General features: G+C 35.7%; 1 protein-coding gene across 6 annotated transcripts in view; it reads left to right on the forward strand.

Annotated features, from left to right (window-relative positions):
* The window catches only part of LOC122618254 (B-cell receptor CD22), a 43,792-nt gene extending 27,428 nt beyond the window's left edge, over positions 1–16,364 (forward strand). The window contains exons 21-28 of one of the 6 annotated variants that reach the window (XM_043794554.1): positions 2,241–2,381; positions 3,983–4,016; positions 4,469–5,115; positions 5,219–5,539; positions 6,408–6,502; positions 7,444–8,841; positions 9,726–10,632; positions 16,081–16,364. In XM_043794554.1, coding sequence (XP_043650489.1) covers positions 2,241–2,381; positions 3,983–4,016; positions 4,469–5,115; positions 5,219–5,539; positions 6,408–6,502; positions 7,444–8,841; positions 9,726–10,632; positions 16,081–16,229 — 3,692 coding nt within the window. In that variant the 3' untranslated portion in view covers positions 16,230–16,364. Of the gene's footprint in view, positions 1–1,511; positions 1,542–2,240; positions 2,382–3,982; positions 4,017–4,468; positions 5,116–5,218; positions 5,540–6,407; positions 6,503–7,443; positions 8,842–9,725; positions 12,646–15,708; positions 15,825–16,080 lie in introns of those variants that run through there. The other 5 variants (XR_006326010.1, XM_043794551.1, XM_043794552.1 and 2 more) reach the window with 5 other exon arrangements.
* Positions 16,365–23,413: the final 7,049 nt, after the last annotated feature.

Consider the following 23,413-nt stretch of genomic DNA (forward strand, 5'->3'; position numbering starts at 1 on the left):
GTTGCCTGTGCAATAATTCTGTAAAACATGTGACATAATAATAACACTCTTCAAGAAATAATACATAATTTTTGTAAGTCCAAATTTTCGAAAACCAAACTGTAGAATATTAATATACAAATATGTTATGTAACAAAATATCAGCAGAGTATCAGCATAGTCGAGTTCCCTGACTATCTGATACCCCTTACTCAGCTAGTGAAAGTGCGAAGGAGAAATTTGTGGGGGCTAGCGTGGCAAAAGTATTTTTGGCAAATCGATAGAAATTTACAAACTAACAAAAAAATTAAAAAACATGAATCAAAATTGCGCTGCGTCTACGTCTCTGGAGTCTGCATGCTTAATCTCAACTTTCTAGCTTTTATAGGTCCTGAGATCTCGATGTTCATACGCACAGACGGACGGACAGACGGACATGGCCAGATCGACTCGACTAATGATCCAGATCAAGAATAGATCGACTAGGCTATTGATTTTGATCAAGAATATATATATTTTTTATGGGCGGAAACGCTTCCTTTTGCAAGTTACATACTTTTCAACAAATCTAATATACCCTCTTACTCTACGAGTAACGGGTATAACAAGAGAGAATGCTATAGTCGAGTTCCCCGACTTTCAGATATCCGTTACTCAGCTAGTGGAAATGCGAACGAGAAATTTCAACATTTTCTTGCATATCAATAGAAATTTGGAAAACAAAAATAAAACTGGAACCAAATTAATTAAATCTTTAAATTTTTGTAAAATTATGTGCGTTTTTATGTCAATTCCAACACATAATAAGGACGCATACGTAATACGTATTACGTATGCATAATATGTATGTGTGAAAAGTAAAGCCGCGTTAATAGCATGGAATTGCATTCCATAAACTGGAGATTGCTTTCCAATAATTTGATGGCTGCATTCCTCGTGATAGACCGCTGGGTTGCTTGAATTTTTGCTTATCGGATTACAACAAGTCTATTTTACGTTTGACAATAATGCATTTATACAAGACAACACTTCCTTTATATCAGTCCGAAAATATCCTGATGCCTTTTTAATTGGCAGGTGCAAATCCTTTTCACTCTATAATTCGGTGCCCAATTCTGCAGTGCAAAGCTTTACCCGAGGCAAAGTCTTCTTTGCCGATGGTATCAGTAGTGATATGGAACAAATAGCCGAACGTAGATTTGGTTTGGGGTTTGCATCCAGAGCACCTGACGTTGCACCATATGTGGCGGGTCTGGTTCTTGCTCCAGACATTTTGCTATAACGTTTGACCACGCTCTCTTTAACGCAGCAAAAAGCAGCAACGCCCACCATTTTTAAAAAAGGTTTAGATTTTATTTTTTTTTTGCTTATGAATACCGCACCCCCATTAGCTGAGTTACGGATATCTGAAAGTCGAACAAATCGACTATAGCATTCTCTCTTGTTAAGACAAGACGTTCCAACCATTGACGACGTCACTTCATTGAAAGTACCAATTTTTATTTAAGCTTAATTTATTTTTATTTTAACAGCTGCTTCATCACTTTTAGTTTGGTGGCAAGGTAAATGCCAGAAACACCCATTCCAAACTAATTTTTTTATATTAATAGATAAAGTACAAAATACTATTGCCATATAATTCCAACCCATTGTATTAATACGCCTTGTTATGTCTTACTTTGTTTTTAAACATTCAAATTTTATTACATGCATAACTAACTAAATTAATAACAATATATAAAGTGCGACCAAAAAGTAAGTAAATTTAATGATAAAATTTTAATTTAAATTTATATGAATTCGATCTTTTATCTCTGCCTAAAATTTGCTTTTAAAGGTATTACAATTTTGTAATACGTTAAACTGATATCTTGCTACAGAAAAAAAAATTATTGTTGTCTTTTTGGGCAGACAGAGGGACAGACGGATATGGCCAGATCGACTCGGCTCTTGATCCTGATCAAAAATATATATATACCTTATATGGTTGAATCCGCTTCCTTCTGCCTGTTACATTCTTTTCAACGAATCTAGTATACCCTTTTACTCTACGAGTATGGGGTATAAAGAACTTCTTACATATGAATACAATACGTATATATCAGAATTGCCTGCTTTGGTTATTTATTTAATATATATTTTGATCAATATAGTTGATCATCTTTTTATTTTTAAACCCCTTGTCTAATCTATAAATAAGTAACGTTATTTTCATTTCAACAAAAACTAAAATTTAATACTCTGTTTCTTTTGCAATTTAGAGCAACTAGCATGGTGGCAACTCTGGGAAAAGAACACACTAATCATACTAGTGGCTGTAATCTTGGGATTAATGTTGACCGTAATTATAATATGTTGCATAATTATATGTATTTGCCGTCGCCGTCGGCGTCAAGATAAATGTGAGTATTGTTATTTAATAGCAAAACGATTTTTTTACAAACAATCTATGTAATACAAAGTCTAATCAACAATTAAAGCGAACAACAAAAAAGCTTGCCCAATTTTTCACAAAAAAACACTAAATTGGTTATAAAAAAAAAACGATTTGTTGTTTGGTTGTTTTACAATGAACTCCTAACATTCAAAAACAGCATGAGCAAGCAACTTTCGCATGATATTTTTTAGTGTAAGCTGCTAAATTAGACAGAAAGACAGATTTTTACAATTTAATATCGTCGTTTACAATCTTGAACATTCTGGGCAAGGGACACGATTGCAAAATTTGTATTTTTTTGGTAGTGTCGATCCAAATTTGGAATAAGGATGAAGGTGCTTGCGAAATACCTAAAAGTTATGCTTTTGGTCTCAGCTGACACCGATGAATGATGGTTAGAATTGGATCACAATTTAATTACAAGCTTTCTTAACTTTGCTAATATCGATTAAATAATCAAAGTTACTTATACCAAAACAAATATAGCTATAGTTACCCGTTACTCAGCTAGTGGAAGTGCAAATAATTTTAACATTTTCTGGAATATTCAAAAAAGAGATTAATAAATTAATTTAAAATAAATAAAAAAGAGGGCGCGTCAAATTGCTTTTAAAATACGCATAGAAAATGGCAAGAAAAATTATACAACGAACCATTTTAAACCATACTTTGAAGAGTGAGCTTGGCAGTTTTTTGCGGGTTGTGGGCGTTAGAGTGGTCGCGGCAACGTTTGGAAACAAACTTGCGTTGCGTCGAGACATGGTATCTGCTTAAAAAGGTTCTGACGAACGGGCGGACGGACAGATGAACATGGCCAGATCGACTCGACTAGTTATGCTGATCAAGAATATATATATATATAGTTTATATGGTCGGAAATGCTTCTATTTACCTGCTACATACTTTTTAACAAGTCTAGTAACGTGTTTAAAAAGTCGACGTAGTAAAATTATACATTTACATTACATCATACATCTTACGTATTGCTTAAGAACGCGTAACAAATACAAGGACTCGTTTCCGGCTTTATGAAGCCAAGACGGACAGGCCCGTCTGTGGTCTGTCTGTCTGTATGAAAGGCGGGTTCCCAGGAACCATAAATGGTAGGAAATGCAGATTCAAGTGACGCCTACGGTGAACACCCAAATGTATTTAAGGCACTGCTTATGTGAGTGGGGACTCGCAATTGAGATTCCTGTATCGACGCTCTTAAGGAGTTCGTTTATGGCCGGGTAAGGGGGCATAGAGAATATTCCTTTTCGCTATGGCTCCTTATTGTCTTCCTTGGGACCCGTTCTGACTGCTGGACGTGCTAGCAGGCTGGTGGAGGACGTCAGGTCTGCCCTCAAATCGGTCGTAATACGACATTCCCACAAGAAAATCAATATAAACGGAATTTTATTGTATTAAAAAATATTATTTTTTTTATTTAACATGTTCGATATGCTTTACATTTGCAACGGTGCGACATCAATGCACACTGAAATAAACGCAACTAACTCGCATGTGCTTCAACAACAATTCCACGCATATATGACATACACACAACTACACCTATATGTACAGATCTCACGGAAGTGCCCATTAGTTGTATCCAAAGGTAAGTAATAATTGTAAATTAAAAATCTTTTAATTAAAAGGTTTTTAACTACATATCTTAGTGCACGGGTATTACCAAAGTATAAAGCCCTTTCATTTTTAAATGGGGAATACTGTCAGAAATTGGAAATGAGTTCGACAGACCTTTTTATCATTAGTTTTTAAGTAATGATGGCTAGTTCCGTTTAATATTATTTTTTATTTTTATTCAATTTGAAAAATAATTTTTTCCATTTTCCCAATATAAGTTTATTGTAAAGTTTACCCAATTTATTTGCCATATTTAAAATTGTCTAAATTTTGCAGTAAAAATAAGTGCATGCATGATGTCATTATGTTAAAATAGGCTTTGCATGCACCCTAGAATATCTTAATGTTTTACTAACTAAATTACATTTTTTTCCTTAAATACTGCACCTTCATACACTTCCCAACCCCACACACAATCATTAGTGGATTGTCTGATCAGTTAGAAATGTCACGAGTGAGTGGTAATCTATCAACACAGGATAAGTGTAACACCTTTTTGCCAAAGCCATCTTCCTCACGCTTTAATGGTAATGCACCGAAATCGCCACCACGCTGGCCAATTCGACCTGGCGTAATGCTTCACGTAAGCAGTAATACCAAAGAAAATCTGACTGTAAATCGAATGGCAGTAAAACCGAACGCCTCCGGTAATGGAAGCGACATGAGCCAGTTGTCGGCTCAATTAAGTGTTGTAACAAACGGAAGCCGGGAAAACTCCGATGGCACCATCCTAACCGAGTTGTCTGCGGTGTCAAGGGAAAATGCAGCTTCGGAGGTTTCTTCTTCACCAAACCGAAAGGAAGGAACTGTACCGTCTACAGAAGACAATGTATCTGCATTAAAACCGGCACCACAAGAAAACTTATCTTTCAAAACCCACAGTGGTGGCCACAACAAAATAGATCATATTTGGTCATTGCTTTTTAAAAAATCAGACGATTGCACTCGAGATAGTCAACGGAGCCATGTTAGCCTTTTACGTACTTTTTGGCGCGGGATGGCTTCTAATGAAAATATCTCTGGACTCGAGACTCAGCATCGTTTAAAAGGAATCCGTTGCAGCGGAATTGGTAGAGTATATTAAAACAATTTTTATTTCAGCCTTGTCATATGTTTTCGTTTTTTTATTTTTACCTTATGTTCTGTATACATCAACAAATATCAATCCTGTAGTAACCTACAAAAGGACAAAAAAGAGTGTACATGCAACGTCTGACGCAGCATCAAATGGCGAATCATCAATTCAATTGCCTTCAAACTTGGAGGGAAATACGTCTCAATTAGTATTAAAAGGACATAGGAATAATTTTTCACCGGAATTAGAAAGCATATCGTGCAATGTTGCTCCTTCTGTAACGAGGGGAAGCTCTTTGAAACCTTTCACGAGACCTACACCACCATCATTACCATTGAAGAATTTTCTTAATATAACCAGCTGGAGCTGTTCTGGTAATTCAACGATAGTCCCAAACAATATACTCGATAACGAGCCAAGTAAGAATATATACATGTTTTTCGAATTTACTTAGAATTTTGGTTTTTAATATCAGAATCCTTTTAATGCAATACAATATTTCAGCAATAGATTGAAATAAAAAATAGTTCCTGTAGAATATTTATTGAACTGTACATATTACTGTAATGTATTTGTATACAAAATCATTTTCTAAACTCTAATCAATTTCCTCGACGATCGTATACCCCTTATTAAGCTAGTAGAATTACGAAACAGATATTTGGAATTTTTTGGCATATCAGAAGAAATTCTTTCAGTTAAAAAGCAATATGCAGAATCTGACCACTAAAAATAAATAGAATATAAGTACCTTCGTTTTTTTTATCATAAAGTGTTTTAATTCGATATATCGTACACCATTATTTTAATATTATATATTTTGAATTGAAAATAGATATAGAATTAATTAAGAATAATAAAAAAAAAAATTCATTGTTTCGCTGCTTTTAATCATAAATAGTTCTTCTTCGCAATTCAACAAAATATAAAAGGTCGTACCTTCAATTCAATCGTAAGTAGAATAATTAAAGAAATTCTTTCCACAGATTATCACATTGCTTATACGTACAATTTAAGAAGTTTCTATCTATAAGCTTAATGTTACCACTGGCTGTCGTTTGCATGTTCCTTCAATATTAAATATTAAGCACTACTCTGATCTACTGAATACGAAGAACAAAATATACTTTGAAACCTTCTTTTCACTTTTTAAAATTTATTTCTTAACAAATTTTTTATAATTATTTAATTTTCTTTTCTTCTCGTTTGCTTTCCATATAACAAATACAAATTCGTGGGAATATATAAAAAAATACTACCAATCCGTACCATATATGCCTTATATAGTAAACGACAAGTCGTCTTCACTGGGGGAACCGTTGACGGAACCTGGCGAGTATGAGAATCTTCCATTTCATGGTCTGCAAACGGCACCTAACAAGGTACAAAAAAAATATTTATAATCTACCTTACACTCCATGAATGCTTTTACGAACACTTGACTTATTTCAATCAACTACCCTGTTACGCATTTTTGTATCATGCATTGCAATCATTTTGATAAAAATTTAAAAAAAAATAGTTTATCTTGTACCCGAAGATATTTTTTTTATACATTTCTTAAGCTATTCGTGCTTCATTTGCCAGTATGTACTTGCTTCTTTATTTTTTATCCGCTCCAAGTTAAGAGGGGAAAATGTATTAATTGAGTGCACAAACTCCAATTTTGTGGCTTATAACATAGCATTAGTTTTAAGTATAAATTTAAAAGCTAAAATGTTACACATTCCATTTAAAGTCCGTCTTAGCAAACCTTTACTAACGAGACGTATTCGGAATCTGTACATTGTAATCAACCAATTTATCGGTACAATAATCGGCAATCAATACAATTCTTTCGTTACACAGTATATTTTAAGACGATACAAAATAAAAGAGTAGCCGCCAAAGAATTTAATTTATAGTTTAATTTCAAAAATATTGTTTACCTCTAAGTAGAAAATTAAATCAGTTACAATAGTTCCATTATTTTGAACACCTATTTTCATTTTGAACGATGGTTATACAAAGCTGAGAAAGATTTCAAAACGGATTGCATAGGTTAAGGCAACACTGAAACTTTTTAATGTATATTCAAGACTTAAACGTGTTTCTATCATTTGAGTGGTTGATGTTAATCCATAATTTATATCTTTATTGTTGTTCGCTAGCAAACACTTTAATACAGACAAGAATATGACAATTTTATAAAATGCATAATATTTATAGAATTTTCTTTGACTAATATTTATTACTAAAAATTGAACTAATATTTTTCTGTTACCTTTGCTTCTGTGTGCTCCTTGCTAACTTATGATGCTTACGCAATGGATTTGTTAACCAGTGTTCTACTACCCCTACAAATTTTAATAACAACACAAATGCGGTGCGCGTTGTTCAAAGACCCAAGACACTGATTGGAAATATCAATCAGCCATCTGTCGGCCATTATCAAGATTGCCAGGCCACTCAAGATCCACTTTTAAATCAGCAACAATATTTTTGCGATCAGGACACACAAAATGATCAGAGATCACAGTACAACACAATGCACCGCCCACCAAATAATGTAAAATATAATCAAAGCGAAAATAAAACAGATTTTAATCCTCAAGATCAACATAGTCCAAGCAATGGCTTTTCTAAAAGTTACACTGAGTATTACCAGCAGCATCCGGAAAAAATTCCAATGCAATTTCGAGCAGGAGCGTCTCAAGAATTGAACAGCAATTCGCTCTCTAACATTAATTTATTGAATGGCACAGATCATATTCCACACTTGGCATTGGTTAATATTAACCCATTCCTGGAGGCCGCTAACTTTAAAAAATACGATAAAACGGGCGAAGAATTACTTGGTAGTATGCCACGTGCGAGACACAACAAAGGCACTTTAAACTGTGAAAACAAATTTTATTCGCTTAAACATCCAGGCGGAACAAAGCTAATAAATCGGGCCCTGGATAAAGACTATTCCGAAGCTGGTACCGCATCATCCCCTACTGAATATAAATCCCTTTCGAAATGCAAGATGCACAATTCCTTTGGCTACAATAGACATTGCACTGTTGGCACGCACGTACAGCCGATGCGCCTTTATGATCATCCTGCTTATCAGAACATGGTTGTGGAGCACGTAGATGATCAAGTTATAGAATCCAAAGATGGCGAGATCAATCTGACAACTGTTCAAATGCACACTCATCCAGGCAAAGAAAAAATAAAAAAGCACCACCATTGGCATCACCAGCACCGGGAAAAAAGAGATGAAGGTCTGGGTCCTGATGTTCATCAAGTGGAGCCTGAGCGCATCAGCATATATCGAAGCGACTCTGGAATTTCCAACAGTTCTTACGAGTCACAATTCTCAAAATCAAAAAAGGCAACCCTAAACACATCCTCTGGCCCATTAGTTCGAAAGCAGGAACCCCAGAACAGTGTGTGCGATGCGTCCTACGCAAGTAATGTTTCTGAAAGCGAGCCACAATTAGATAACAATACCACATCGCATCAGTACTGCACAGTGCAAAGTATTACCTATTCGCATTGCAACCGCCCTCAGCCACGAAATTGGTACGAGAAGACTACTAAAAATGATTTCGGGCAGCATCAGCTTAATCAAAAGAGCGTGGGACTGGATTCTACGCCTTCAGAATGCATTAGTTCAGATACCTCCAGCAGAAGCGAATATTTCAAATCGGCGATGCCAGCTGAGTGTAGTACTGTTCAGACACCGAATGAGGTAGGTATATGCAGATAAATATACGACGTTATGGAAGAAGAGGAATATATAAAAGTTCTTGCTTTTTAAGATACACTTCCCTGACATCAAGAACTGGGCAGATATACCAAAAGTTGCTAGATTCTATCAATATACAATATACAATCTAATATACACTCCTATACAGCTTATATTCTTGAACGTCCGCCTTTAAGTTTCTAAGTCCGTGATCGTCTGTCTGTCCGAATGAATGTCGCGGGAACTAAAACAATAAATTCTTAGTCGATGGGCACAAGAAAACTAAATACTAAAATATTATACTTAACTTTAAATAAGTGATACATCCACGGATCGAAAAACAATTCTTTTTATACATTTTTGCTTTAACAGATTAATTTTAGTTGTACTTTTTTCTTTAAGTTTATATGCCAGAAACATAACGTTAAAACAGTGACGTTTCTTCAATACTCTTGTTATCCCTATGATAAAAAAAAACCCCAATCCAATGACCTTAAAATGTTTTGTCCGTGCCTAATGTCTAAAGCGACTTATTGGTATTAGATACTATTTGGGGAAGTAAATTTTGTCCTTAACGAATAAACAAAAATATTCGTTCCATGCATATATATATGTATGTAATACTATGTATATTACTTGTATAAAAGTTCCTTGACAGTAATAATAAAGTAAATAAAGTAAACACCCTGTGTTTATTGCATATTCCTTATTCTTTCTTCAATTATTAATAATAAAGCTTTTTATTTTAGATCATGTTTCAAACTTTATTTACTTTCATGATTTTTATACACGTGGGACTAACACGGCGACAACATAATCTCAACGCATTCTTAACATAACCCGCATAATGCATGATTTTTACAACCTAATGTTTAAACTAACTTCAGAAAATCCAACCACTCGCTATTAATCCATTTCTAGTTAAAAATGGGAACAATGAAGTATACACTGGCAACAAAACCAACAAGAAACACCGACGACAAACCATCAGCAACCTATACGAACATATCCAAAGCCACCCATATGCAAGACCTGGCAACCTTGGTGACGTCTCCAGAAAATTCCAGAGTACCAGCTCTGAAACCCTTAAAATTTACAATTCTGGCTCCAAATCTAACACGAGTGCTCCTCAAACAGCAGCGCCAGAGCATTCAAAAGTCAAGAACGCCGCAAAAAACAGTAGCAAAAAAAACGGGACTGGCGCCAATAGAGAACATTATGACGGAGTGCCAGCTTTAAATAAGTTACACGCGTCAAGACTAGGTTCTCTAGCCGACTTCAATGATTTTCCGTCCGAGGTATATTCGAGCGCATTAGTGGGTAATCCCGCAGATGTCCAGTATGATTGCCTAGTGGTGCAAAGGCCTATGCGCATGCCGTTGCGAAAACATCACACCTTCCATTTCCAAAGCACTCAGACAGCCAATGGCAAGCTACAACAGCTGCGGGAGCGACTGCAACTTCAGCTACACGAAAGTAGGAAGCTCGCTCAAAATGAGTTTCCACCGGCTCTTGATGCGCTGGAATTAAATGAAAAGCATGCCTTCAAGCCCATTTCCCCAATACCTACAATCAGCAATTTGGCAGTGCCGAGTACAAGGGAAAAGAATCAAGACGATTCATCGCAACTTGATTCTGCAAGTTACTTGAAAGGGGCAGAAGATGATGAAGACCTTGGATACAGTTTCTGTGAAGAGGAATGCATTGTAGAAAACGATATAAATCCCACCTCGGACAATCTTATTACTGCCCCGGACAACAGCTCCTGTACATCGAAGGCTGTTGAAAACACGAATGAAGGTGCTCTTAAATACTTTATGTCGCAAAGTAGTTGTGAAGTGCATATTTAGGTATTTAAATAATCAAGACGAATAAAGCCTAAGTGACGCATCAAGGTATTTTAACTTAAGTATACCTAAAAAAAACATATTTATACTCTTAAATCAAAAAAATTTAATATTATTCGTGAAAAAAAACCAATAAAACTAAGCTGTATTGTGTCAGGATGTACAATACATTTAATACTCGTTACTCGTAGGTTAAAAATGTATCTAAATTCGATAACAAATGGTGTGACGGTGTTGTTTTCGTTTATATTTGCTTTTTTTTGCAAACTTATTGCGTTATTTATTGTGAAACTAACAATAATTATTCAAATCCCATTATATAACTTATATTAATTACAATTTGAAATAATTGTATTAGTTATAGACGGCTCTGACAGCTATATTTTTAAATGTCGCATTAGCATATGATCGAGTGTGGCTAGAAGTTAAAAAACTGATTGGTCTGTAGGATGAGGGTTGCTTTTTGTTTTTAAATGGCTTGGGAATCATCACTATGACCGCCTTTCCCCACCTTTGGGGATAGTATAAAAGTTTTTTAATAGCGTTGAAGAGATGGCATAAGGTCTGAACCGCACACGGTGCGAGCTCTAAATCATTTTTGGTGTCACCAAGTCGTGACCAGTTGATTTTTTGGGCTTAAGATGTTTTATGATAGATGCTATCTCGCTTTGGCTAACTGTTATTAAATTTATTGGTGGCAAGTTGTTAGTTACTGCAGGTAGGACAAGCTAGCAGAATTTGGTTGGAATAATTTCTGAAGGTGATCCCTCGTGGAAGGGAGAGAGGCCTGTGGAAGGACTGTTTCTGCTGGTGACTGAATATTTTTGTGTGCTTTCCACAAAGGGTTCTTTTTGCTGGTGGGTGATAATTGTCGATGTATGCTGGGCGTTTGCTTCCCCAAGCTTAAGTGCCCTACGTCTACGTGTTCCTATTTTAAGCTGTTATTTAGCCCTTGGGGATCTGTGATTTTGCCATTCTCTTCTAAGTCTTCGTTTTCAAGTACTAGATGTTCGATTTCGCGATTAGTCTTGCTACGATTGGTCGTATTGCGAGAGTTTGGAGGTGTAGTGGCCTTGGCCGCAGCAAAAAGTCTTTCCTCCATCGATTCGGCCAGACGGTCCTCATCTGTAAACTCTGTTTGGTTTCGTGTACCTTGCCCAGTTGGTCCGGCTGCCTGTCAGTCTGTAGGGCCACTCAGTTATATGTTGTCGATGCCTGAGAAGAACTGAAGAGTGATCAGATGATAGTTCTGCAAGTGACTCTGCTGTAATATTATTTCTTGGGATCTTTCTTGTTGTGTTGCAAAGTCAATGAGATCCGGGAGCTTATTTGGATCTGCTGACCAGTATGTAGGTCTTCTCGGAGTCACACAATCGAGCATATTTCGCGGCTTAATGAGGAAGTTGAAAAGTTGTTTTGCCCTTTGGGGTCAAAAGGCGTGATCCCCAGTTCGTGTGCTTGGCATTGTAGTCACCGGCCGCTATGAATCGCTCACCGAGTGAGTTGAAAAATTCCAACAATTGGTCCTCAGAAACTATAAAACAGAGGTGGGACTGCGGCCAGAGTGACGGGGCCGTTCCTGGACGGCATGTTTATAGAAGTGAGTTTCAGGTAGGCTAGGATTGGTGCTATGTGTAGGAGGGGGTGCCGTGTAATACGGGCCCGATTGTGGCGATTGTGAGTCACAGTTCGCTGTTTGACTTTCGCCGCAGTTGCTGCACATTTTTACCGAGATGTCTTCCTTCTTGTTATGGCAGTTCGCTGAGCTATGAGCTACACTACCTTTGTGTGGCCATATTCTTGGCAGTTAGTGCACTGCACTGGGCGCTTGCTACTCTTCTACTGTGATACACCGACGCAGTAGGAGCTGTATCTTGTAGATTTGGTAAACTTAATTGTTTTCATTATCTGGCTGTCTGGCTCCAACTCGATATTGAACATTGGTTGTTTTTTCATATTTTTGTTAAATGTGTTCCTGAGCATTTTTTCATTAAAGTTCTTTTCCTTGAGTGAATCTACGATTTCAGTGGTCGAAACAGTTGCCTCAAACCCTTTGAGGTTTCAGTTTGAACTTTTGTTTCATTTATGTTTCCCTTTCTTAGGGGGAGCTTTCTCCTATTAGTGTTGCTTTTTTGTTCACTAATGCACTTGAGCTTTTTTCGCGAATGTATATTGCAGGAGGCTTGACCTTCTTAGGTTACCCTTTGGGTGACTTTCCCGTTTGTACACTTTCTTCAGTAGAACAAATTTCATCTACTGGTGTTTGCCGGCGTTTTTATAGTGAGCATGTTAGCATTGTCGCGTTTAATTTTTTACTTGTTTTCTGTTTGTTAATTTTGTTATTTTGAGAGCTGTTTTCTTTTTATAGTAATATGGTCTATATGGTCTTGTTTACGTTTTGCTTTGCTGATAGCGCAGCAGAACCATTCAGATGTGGTTTTTGTTTTGATCGCTGGCTTAGTGAAAGCAAGTGCTTGCGTCGACGAAATTTAGCGAGCTGACGATACCATCCAGTTGCTGTTGTAATTGCAGTTGCAGTGGTTGCTCTTGTCAAGTTCTATTCACCGTACGTAAGCGTAAAGAAATTTCGCAAGAGCTTGGAGCTGTGGTAGAACAAGAACTTGTTGTTTGGATGTTGTTTTTGGTATTTTGTTTGAAGATCTAAGACTACTTGCTTGTACTATTTCAAGCAGAAAATATGTATTCGAGGGATGGTCCATTATTTGTTTTATATTAATAATCATACACTTCACTCAAATCAACCAGTTTTATACGAAGCTCGATAAAAACACGTCTTCACACGTCAGCGACCAAACTCAGAAGTTTTTATCGTTTTAACTACCCAGCAGTTTTAGTAATTGACATATTGAACGTACACTTATCCTGACAATGACATGGTTATTATTATGAAAGTTACAATTGCTTTCAAAAAAACGGTTGTCTCTTTGGTGAACAACCAAATTCGTTATGCACTATCGTAATGCATCGTATAGCATCGACACATTTACATATTTTGGGTTGTTCTATTCAATATAAAAATTGATCAAACCTTGTGCTTTTTTCGGCTGAAGGGTAGGAAATGTAATTTTTGTATTTTAGTGTACCGATATATTTTGATTTACCACGATAATAACCTTCGAGGTCTTAAACGTTATGACATGTAAATAATAAGCTTATAAATGAAAAATAATTTGTTTATGCAAATTCTGTTCTGTTGGACCTAAAGCGTACCGAATAGGTAAAAGTTTTGGTATGTAAATAATTTATGTTTTTTTTTTTCAATTGGTATACCACTTGTTATGACCAAACAACTACAGCAGATTTTTTCTTTGTGTATGTATAGAAGTCACCTTCTCACGCTCTTCTGTTGTGATTTGTCGGGACGTGGACAGTAATATATTCATTATACTGATCAACACCCATTTCTACCTAAAAAATTACGCTCAGTTCTAGGGCTTTCTGCATGAATCTTTCCCAATTAATATAAATCGGAACGCGTCGGGTCGAACCACTATACATATATCACAAAAAAACAGAGGAAATATTATAGTCTAGTTCTCAGTTCCTCTGCTAGTGGAAGAGCAAACGAGAAATGTGGGTGTGGCTTTTTTGGGCGGTTTGTGGGCGTTTTTTGGCAAATAGATAATTTACAAGACTAATGAAAAAATATCAAAATATTTTTCAAAAGTTTGGACGTTAGAGTGGGCGTGGCAACATGGGTTAACAAACTTGCGCTGCATCTATGTTTTTGGAAACAGTATACTTAGATTTTTTTTTTGTATACTCTAGCTTCTATAGTTTCTGAGATCTCGACGTTCATGTGGACAGAAGGACAGATGAACGTTTCCTTCTGCCTCTTACATAATTTTCAACGAATATAGAGTACCGTTTTAACTTACGAGTAACGGATATAAATATGTTAGAACTACCAACTGCAAAAAAATATTATACTAAATATAAAAAAATGATAATTACAGATGTACATAAAACCGATTTTTCGCGCATTTATCTAAATGGTTTTTTGAGCTTACATAATAATAAAAAACGAATGCAATTACTTGTTGTAGTGCAATTGGTCTCGTTAAAGTATTAAAAAATATTCTTTTTAAATACGATCTTGTCCAAATTTTTTAAAAATAATTTAATTAATTTTATTTTTGTTCGCTTCCATGTTCTATTATGCCCAAACTCTTAAATATATAATTTTAGCAACATGCGTTTAGATATTATAAAACCGTGTATTGGAAAACGTGCCTCTCCTTACTAGGACTACTGTCCATACCCTTACAGAGCAAAAATAAAAATAATATTGCAAATAAAGGGTTTATTTAAAAAAACGCAAGTATTATTGTTAATGTTTTTTTATATGAAAATATAAAACAAACAAATTCTTTTATTAATGACCATGTGGTTTTTAAACATCAATTACGTGCACAGAACTTTAAGGCATATGAACAAAAACTATAATACCCACTGCAAGAATAAAATGAAAGTTTTTATTTAATCAAGAAATAAGGTTATGCAGCAAAAGTAAGAGAAAATATAATTTCAGAACTTACGCCGCCAAATCGTATACAAAATGCAAGCTTGGTGACCAGTGTTGTTTTAAGCTCAAAAGTTATTTTAAAGCTAGTTTGTTATAATGATTTGCTTCATAGTAACTTTTTTGAGTTTAGAACCACTTTGTTCTTGTCCTCAAGTCTTAAGTCTGAAAAATTTTGTATATATATATGTATATGTATTAATCTTAAGAATATTTACAATACAGCGAATGTATTAATTAGTTCTAAATGCCCAACAACCAAGTATAGACTGTTACAATATTAGCATGTAATAATAAATCACCAAAAATGTATGTAATATTTGAATATAAAAGAGGAGTACATATTTTTAAAATTCTGTTGGCGGCACGCTCATTGGATATTTAATAATTACAAAATTTTACCATAATACACAACATTTAGCGATAATTTTACCACAGTTTTCATAAATTCTCTTAAAAAAAATAATTATAATTTTTTAGCATCTTTCCGACTTTGAGGATCCTTACAAAAGCAGCAATACTTATATATTCTAAGTTTTTATTTGAATACATTTTCCATAACAAAGAGATAATGTTTTTGTCCGAGTAGAAAGAAGGTAAATTTAATTTATGTTTTATTGTCAATTCAATCATTTTTATTATCATTTTACGCAAAAATATAATAAATGGCTTTATCGAAGGCTAAAGCCTTGAGGCCCTGAGGCTGACAGCCTCACCAAAATTTTATTAAATTTCATAATTCATAACTAGGCGATATTCGTTATACATTTGCATGAAAACATTTTTATCAATATTATTCAAACATAAATATTTGACAGCCTTTTACTTATATTACACTTCCCTTATCTATACAGCCTATAAATGCGCAAATTTTTGATGATGAATTCATTTATGCTGATCTCGAGAGTCAACATTATGGACCTATCAATTACAAGGCGGCTTCACTATACTCACAAATAAAAAAAAACAAGAAGTCAGGCGCTCTTGATGATCTTAAATAATCTTCTCCTTTGCTTGTATGCATTTTAAACAAAAATTGTGGATTTTAGTTTAGAAATTTGTTTGAATTTTTTAAAGTACTTAGAATGTTTAATATGGAGTATATTGAATAAAAACATGAACATACAAAAATATTATTCTGAACGTTGCCACTTATTTAACTTATAAATCAGAAGTTTTTAATATTACACTTTATTTTAAATGCGGTAATCACTGATGGGCTTAGATTAGGTTCCATAAATATTACATATCATTTTAGTGTCGAATGAAATACCATATTTATTTAACTGTGAAGTTTAATATAAACAAAATAAATATTTGTAAAAAAGCTTCGAAAATTCGAGTTGAACATTTTAGATTTATGCATATAAAATAGCAAAACTAAGCAATAAACTTTAATCAAAAACATAATAAAACTGTGAAACTGTTCTTTCAAGTTTAAACAGTAGACATTAAACATAACAAACTTTATAAAAAAAGTAATCAGTATGTAGGTAAGATGCACATGTTTTTAGTTTGTAGTTCAGTGAAAGCTGAAAAGCGTGCGTCCACGTCCAGGTTATTACACCATAGTATGACATAACGATTTTTTCTAAAATAAACTTAGAGTTAATAAAGTAATGGCAAATTAGAATATGAAAATTACATATTAATTAAAACCGTTACTCGTACAGTACAATGGTATATAATGGTACAATATAATGGTATGTCCGTCTGTCCGTCTGTCTGTCCGTATGAGCGCCGAGATGCTTTAGAGAGCTTTAGACAGGACAGTTCAAGTTTTGAAAAATGCAATGGACGAATTAGGACAAAAATCCACCGGCGATGATCAGTTCTATACATCTGAAAAGAAAAGAAAAAAAGATAAATTAGTTTATGTACAGCTTGCGATATATTATTTATTTTAAGCCTTACCATTCACAACAGACGGGTAGACGTTTTTGTGGACTACCAGAATTGCCCCCAGGCAGCGGCATCGGCCACTAGTCATGGACTTTCCGGAAGTTGAGAGCAGTTGGAACTATGAACCGGAATTCAAGATGGCCGGTATTAGCTCGATCTTCTTCGCTGCGTATCCAGCTTCCAGCTTTCTGCTGGTGGCTGAATATTTTTGTGTGATTTTCACAAAGAGTTGCTAGTAGGCGAAAGTTGTTGATTTATGCTGAGCGTTTGATTCCCCAAGCTTAAGTGCCCTACGTCTACGTGTTGCTATTTTAAGCTGTTATTTAGCCCTTGGGGATCTGTGATTTTGCCATTCTCTTCCAAGTCTTCGTTTTCAAGCTGTTCGATTTTGTGATTTGTCTTGCTAGGATTGTTCGTATTGCGAGTGTCTGGAGGTGTAGTGGCCTTGTCCGCAGCAAAAAGTCTTTCCTCCATCGATTCGGCCAGACGGTCCTCATCTGTAAACTCTGTTTGGTTTCGTGTACCTTGCCCAGTTGGTCCGGCTGCCTGTCAGTCTGTAGGGCCACTCAGTTATATGTTGTCGATGCCTGAGAAGAACTGAAGAGTGATCAGATGATAGTTCTGCAAGTGACTCTGCTGTAATATTATTTCTTGGGATCTTTCTTCTTGTGTTGCAAAGTCAATGAGATCCGGGAGCTTATTTGGATCTGCTGACCAGTATGTAGGTCTTCTCGGAGTCACACAATCGAGCATATTTCGCGGCTTAATGAGGAAGTTGAAAAGTTGTTTTGCCCTTTGGGGTCAAAAGGCGTGATCCCCAGTTCGTGTGCTTGGCATTGTAGTCACCGGCCGCTATGAATCGCTCACCGAGTGAGTTGAAAAATTCCAACAATTGGTCCTCAGAAACTACAAAACAGAGGTGGGACTGCGGCCAGAGTGACGGGGCCGTTCCTGGACTGCATGCTTATAGAAGTGAGTTTCAGCAAAGACATTAGAATAATAAAGATGCGTAACGGCCATACATTGGTTTTGCACTATGCAGCCACTTTTTTGGTGACGACCAAAATTGCACTCTTTTCGCTCGCCTAAAATTGAGAGCGTAAAAATCTAAAAATTGAATTGTCTTCCTTGTGTGAGTAAAAACATTAAAGGAGATAGTGTGTATGTGTGCGTGCTTTTGCTAGAAGACGATTTTCGGGCAGAAATCAATTTTGATCTAAGAAACAAATTTGATTAATGTTTTGGTCAATTTCGATTCAAAACTATTATGGTTTGAAAGAAGTTTTTTTAATATTCGTTTGATAAAATCGCTTTTTTAAAAACAACAAAATAAAATATAAGAACATAATTTAACTGAATCTTATTTGCATTTTGAATACTGAAAATGGATAATTTTTACTATAGTAAATAATTAAAACGTATACAAAGGAAATTATTATAACTACTGTAATTTAAAACAAAGAATTTTTAATAAAAGAAATACATTTCAAAAATAAATATTTCATACAAATTTAAATACAAAATTCATATTAAAAAATTAATATATATAAAATAAATAAAAATATAGAATCTGTTTATTGCAAAATTGATTTCTTGAAGCACGAAGTGCGGACATAAGCACCGAAGAATCATTGTCTTCTTATATTTTTCACACGTCGCACGCTGAATACTCTAATGACAATTATTCTAATATAAAGTCATATTTTAAAATTATTATGCATTATTATGTACATAGATTGTGCTATTATTATTTCTGTTTTGAATTTGAATAATTGTTATGTTAAGGCAATGCAAGACTACAGTTTTTAAGTGGTGTCAATTTATAAAAAATAATATAGATTTAAAGTCTAAGAACTTCTAAGATGAAGGGCATATTTTGTCATTTTTACAATGCATGTGCATACGTGTGCACTAATACAGTGGTCAGCTGTCGCTGTATGCGTACAAGAGAGCTGGTGGCTCTAGAGCTCTCCGCTCTGTGGCTTTTGAACAAAATTTCGAGAGAGCCTGGAGCCACTTGAAAAGCCACGACGAAAAAATCGTGTGCAAAAAAATCGTATGGCGTTACGCATCTTGTTATTCTAATGTCTTTGGTTTCAGGTAGGCTAGGATTGGTGCTATTTGTAGGAAGGGGTGCCGTGTAATACGGGCCGGATTGTGGCGGAGTGTGACAGATGTGGGTGGCCTGAGCGCGTGTTGATTCTCCACGTTTGTTAAGGTAAGAGATGTCTTTCTTGTTATTATGGCAGAACAGTGGCTGCAAAGTGCAAGACAAATGTATGGCCGTTACGCATCTTGTTATTCTAATGTCTTTGGTATGACAGTTTTAACGGTTTTTGGGCGTTAGAATGGGCGTGGCAAATAACATTTTGGCAATAGAAAAATAGAGAGAATTGAGAAAAATGTAATGCAGTCGGTGCTGAGATCTCAAGCGTAACACATTGAACCACACACTTTTGTGAACTGATTAAAGTTTAAAATCATACATATGTTTTGCTAATTATTAATAAAACACGAAACACTTAAAATAATACAATGTCGTCGAAGGAGTTTCTGTCATTAAATGGACCCTTTGTGCTAAGCGGTGGTGTAACTAAAGAAACTACAGAACAGTGGTGCGCAAGTCAAAATGTACAAACGAATTTGCTAGAGAAACGTTCTGTGTGAGATCAAAAAGGCAGAGTTGCGCATGTAATGACATGGTGAATTCAGCGCAACGACTTTGTGGTGGACGTCCAAAATCGAGATACAGGATTGAGGTCGGTGGTCATCTGGACAAAGGGCAAGGCGTTATTAAGTTTTGGTGGAAGGCGGATCGCAGAAGTTGTCCATCAAGAGAGACGAGGAACGGGCTTCAAGAGGCTGGTCGAAGCAAGAAGGAAGCGAAACAGCAATCAGTCAGCGGTGATCTACATGAAGATCTGCAGAGGTCTCACTATCCTACAGGAGGATCTGAATAAGTGGCGCTGGGATCTGGAAAAGTGGCAGTGATTAACGAGAAGGCCAATCTGGAGCAGTATTGGTGACGCCGAGTAAATAACTAAATTTTTCGGCGGCGACGAAAGGAATGCGTGTACGCTTGCCGATTTCGAATTTCGACTAACTTATATTTCCATATGATCATACTTAGAGCCTAGCTTGACGAAGGTTGGCAAAGGTGGACGAATTCGCAAAGAGCGAAAGAGAGCTTTATTATACTTCCGCCTTCGCTCTAAAATAACTTATACAACATACAACAAAAAAAAAATAATAAATAATAATCCATCCTAGAACTTCAGCCAGCACCCAGAATACACACAAAGTGTTCGAGCTTCGACTTCACTTGACAGCGGTATCAATGCTGGAGTCCCGCAAGGTACTGACTGTCGTCGAGCTGCGCCCGCGTCGTCCTTTTCTAGGCCAGGGCGATCCCGTTATTCCCTCTTTTGTCTAGGTTTAGCATTATCTTAAACTCAAGAGATAGATGAGTCTTTTGCACCCGCAACATCTACTAATGGGCAGCCAGGTCGGAATGTTGAGCGTTGGCGGAAAACAGGTGTAGTTGGGCAGAATCGCAAGGTCGAAATTCCTAATTCGGAAAGGTTATGGTTCACATTGAAGGATGTGGAAAGAAGTGTGTCACAGTTTTAAGGACCTAGTTCACCAGACAGTATTCAGTATATCGTGCACATACGGTAAAATGGAGTCATTTGCGAAACAATTACAAAGTGGAGCGGCAAAGCTATTTGTTTTAGAGTCAGTTGTGATGTTCGTGATTGGAAAACTCTAAAAAACGCATTGTTTGACGAATTGGTAGATTTGGTAAACGACAGCGGAAGAAGACCGAATCCTTACATTAGTACCTTAATGCGATAATGGAAGTGAAGAAGCCGACTTATTTGATCGATTGGATGGATGGATGGAATGGATTGATGAACGAGTTTCAGAGTGGCTTGACACTGAGTTTTCGCATTTGCTACATTCGCAAGAAGGTGTAAAACGTACGATAGAATAGTACAAGCCCAAAAGAAACGTTCATTGTCCGGTCGAGATGAAAATCGTGCTTACAAACGAAATACCAGTGTTTCAAAATACTCGACGTATTGCATACACTGAGCAGAAGGTAGAGGACGAGCAAATTCAGAAGTGGCTTGACCAAAAGATTATCAAGCATAGTACTTCTGAGTATGCTTCCCCTATTGTACTTATAGCGAAACTGAATGGAGAGAAACTTTTGTGCTGCGCCTATCGCAAGTTGAACGAGAAGATTGTGAGAAACAACTTTACAATGGTACAGATGGACAGCGTGATCAAGGAATTACAATCAGGAACACAGGCATGAGAGCGTTCTCAACCGAGTTTCATGTTTCGTTTTGACAGAAACCGCTAAAGGAAGCGCAGTTAGCAGATGAGTGGGTCAAGGCAGTCAGAAGTTTAGTTGAAAACTTAAATTCAGATTCATTCAGATTGTCCATCGAAGAAGACAAAGGATTTGGTGGATAAATCTTATTTTGGTCCTTCGCTGTCAAAGATAAACCTAGAGAACCCTGGAAATTGTTATAAGCATGTGAGTTGATCAATACTCAATACCGAGCCCAGAATAACTATAGTGTCACCGTTCAAACTATTAACAGGTGTTGACATGCGTGTTGTTGACAGTTCAAAGCTTGAAGATACTGGAGTTGGACGAAGAGGGTGAACAGATGAGTCAGGACGTTAAAAATAATATAGAAGCATTACAGGTAGAGAACAGGCGAAATTTTAATCAGAAGAGAATGGACGAAAAACAGTACAAGGTCAACGATTTAGTTGCGATCCGGCTTACTTAGTATTGAGTTGGTCTTAGGTTAAAGGGAAAGTTTATTGTTCCCTACAAAGAAGTAAAAGTTCATAGGCATGTCATAAGGCATAATGTTGAGAAAGTGGCAGATGGTGAGGTCCATTTAAAACATCTATAGCAGAGTTCATAAAGGAGTTTGGGACGAACACCCAGTCAGGAGGGCCGAATGTAGGATTCGAAAACAAGACAGAAGAGCAAGTGGTCCGAAAGACGCAGTGTGGTCGTCGCTCTTAAGAATGTGAGAGAACGTAAGAGCATTGAAAGAATAGAGAAAATAGTGATTAATATACATAATGCAGTCGGTTCCGAGATCTTAAGCGTAACACATTAAACCACACACTTTTGTAAACATATTAAAGTTTAAAATCACACACATGTTTGCAGTTGGTCGCTTTACAGTAGTCATTTTAAGCTATTTTAATCCTGTCAAAAATGTTCAAAATAATTTAATTAATTTTAATTAGTTGACTTCCATGTTCTATTATGCCTAAACTCTTAAATATATAATTTTAGCAACATGCGTTTAGATATTATAAAACCGTGCTTCTCCTAGTAGTCCATACAGATATATTATAATGAAATGAAATAGAAATAATATTAATAAGTAGTATTATTGGTAATGTTTTTTATATGAAAATGAAAAACAAATAACTTCTTTTATTCATGACCATGTGGTTTTTAAACGCAATTACGTGCACAAACCATAAAACAATGGAAATAGGATATTGCTTCAAAGCTTATCCGCAAACTGAATTTAAAAACGGTCAGAATAATGGTTCAAACTTTAAGGCATATAACCAAAAACTATAATACCCACTGCAAGGGTAAAAAGAAAGTTTTTATTTAATCAAGAAATAAGATTATGCAGCAAAAGTCGTATGCAGCCGCCAAATCGTATACAAAATACAAGCTTGGTGACCAGTGTTGTTTTAAGCTCAAAAGTTATTTTAAAGCTAGATTGTTATAATGATTTGCTTCATAGTAACTTTTTTGAGTTTAGAACCACTTTATTCTAGTCCTCAAGTCTTAAGTCTGAAAAATGTTGTATATATATATGTATATGTATTAATCTTAAGAATATATACAACATAGCGAATGTATTAATTAGTTCTAAATGCCCAACAACCTAGTATTGACTGTTACAATATTAGCATATACAAATAAATCACAAACCAAAAATGTATGTAATATTTTAATATACAAGAGGAGTAATCTTTTTAAAATTCCGCTCATAACAATTGTATACTTGAAAAGGAAAAAATTTAACCATAACAGTTCACATTTACCGATAATTTTACCACAGTTTTTATCAATTCTCTTAAAAGAAATTATAATTTAAAAACATAAATATTTGTAAAAATGCCCCGACAAATTTTCAAGTTGAACATTGTTGCGTCGGCGTATTAGTGCACGAGTCCTGGGTAAGGGCCGAGGGAGGGGCATACGATGTTCAGGCACTAGGTT

The sequence above is a fragment of the Drosophila teissieri genome, chromosome 3L (assembly GCF_016746235.2).
Source record: "Drosophila teissieri strain GT53w chromosome 3L, Prin_Dtei_1.1, whole genome shotgun sequence".
Taxonomy (NCBI): Eukaryota; Metazoa; Arthropoda; class Insecta; order Diptera; family Drosophilidae; genus Drosophila; species Drosophila teissieri.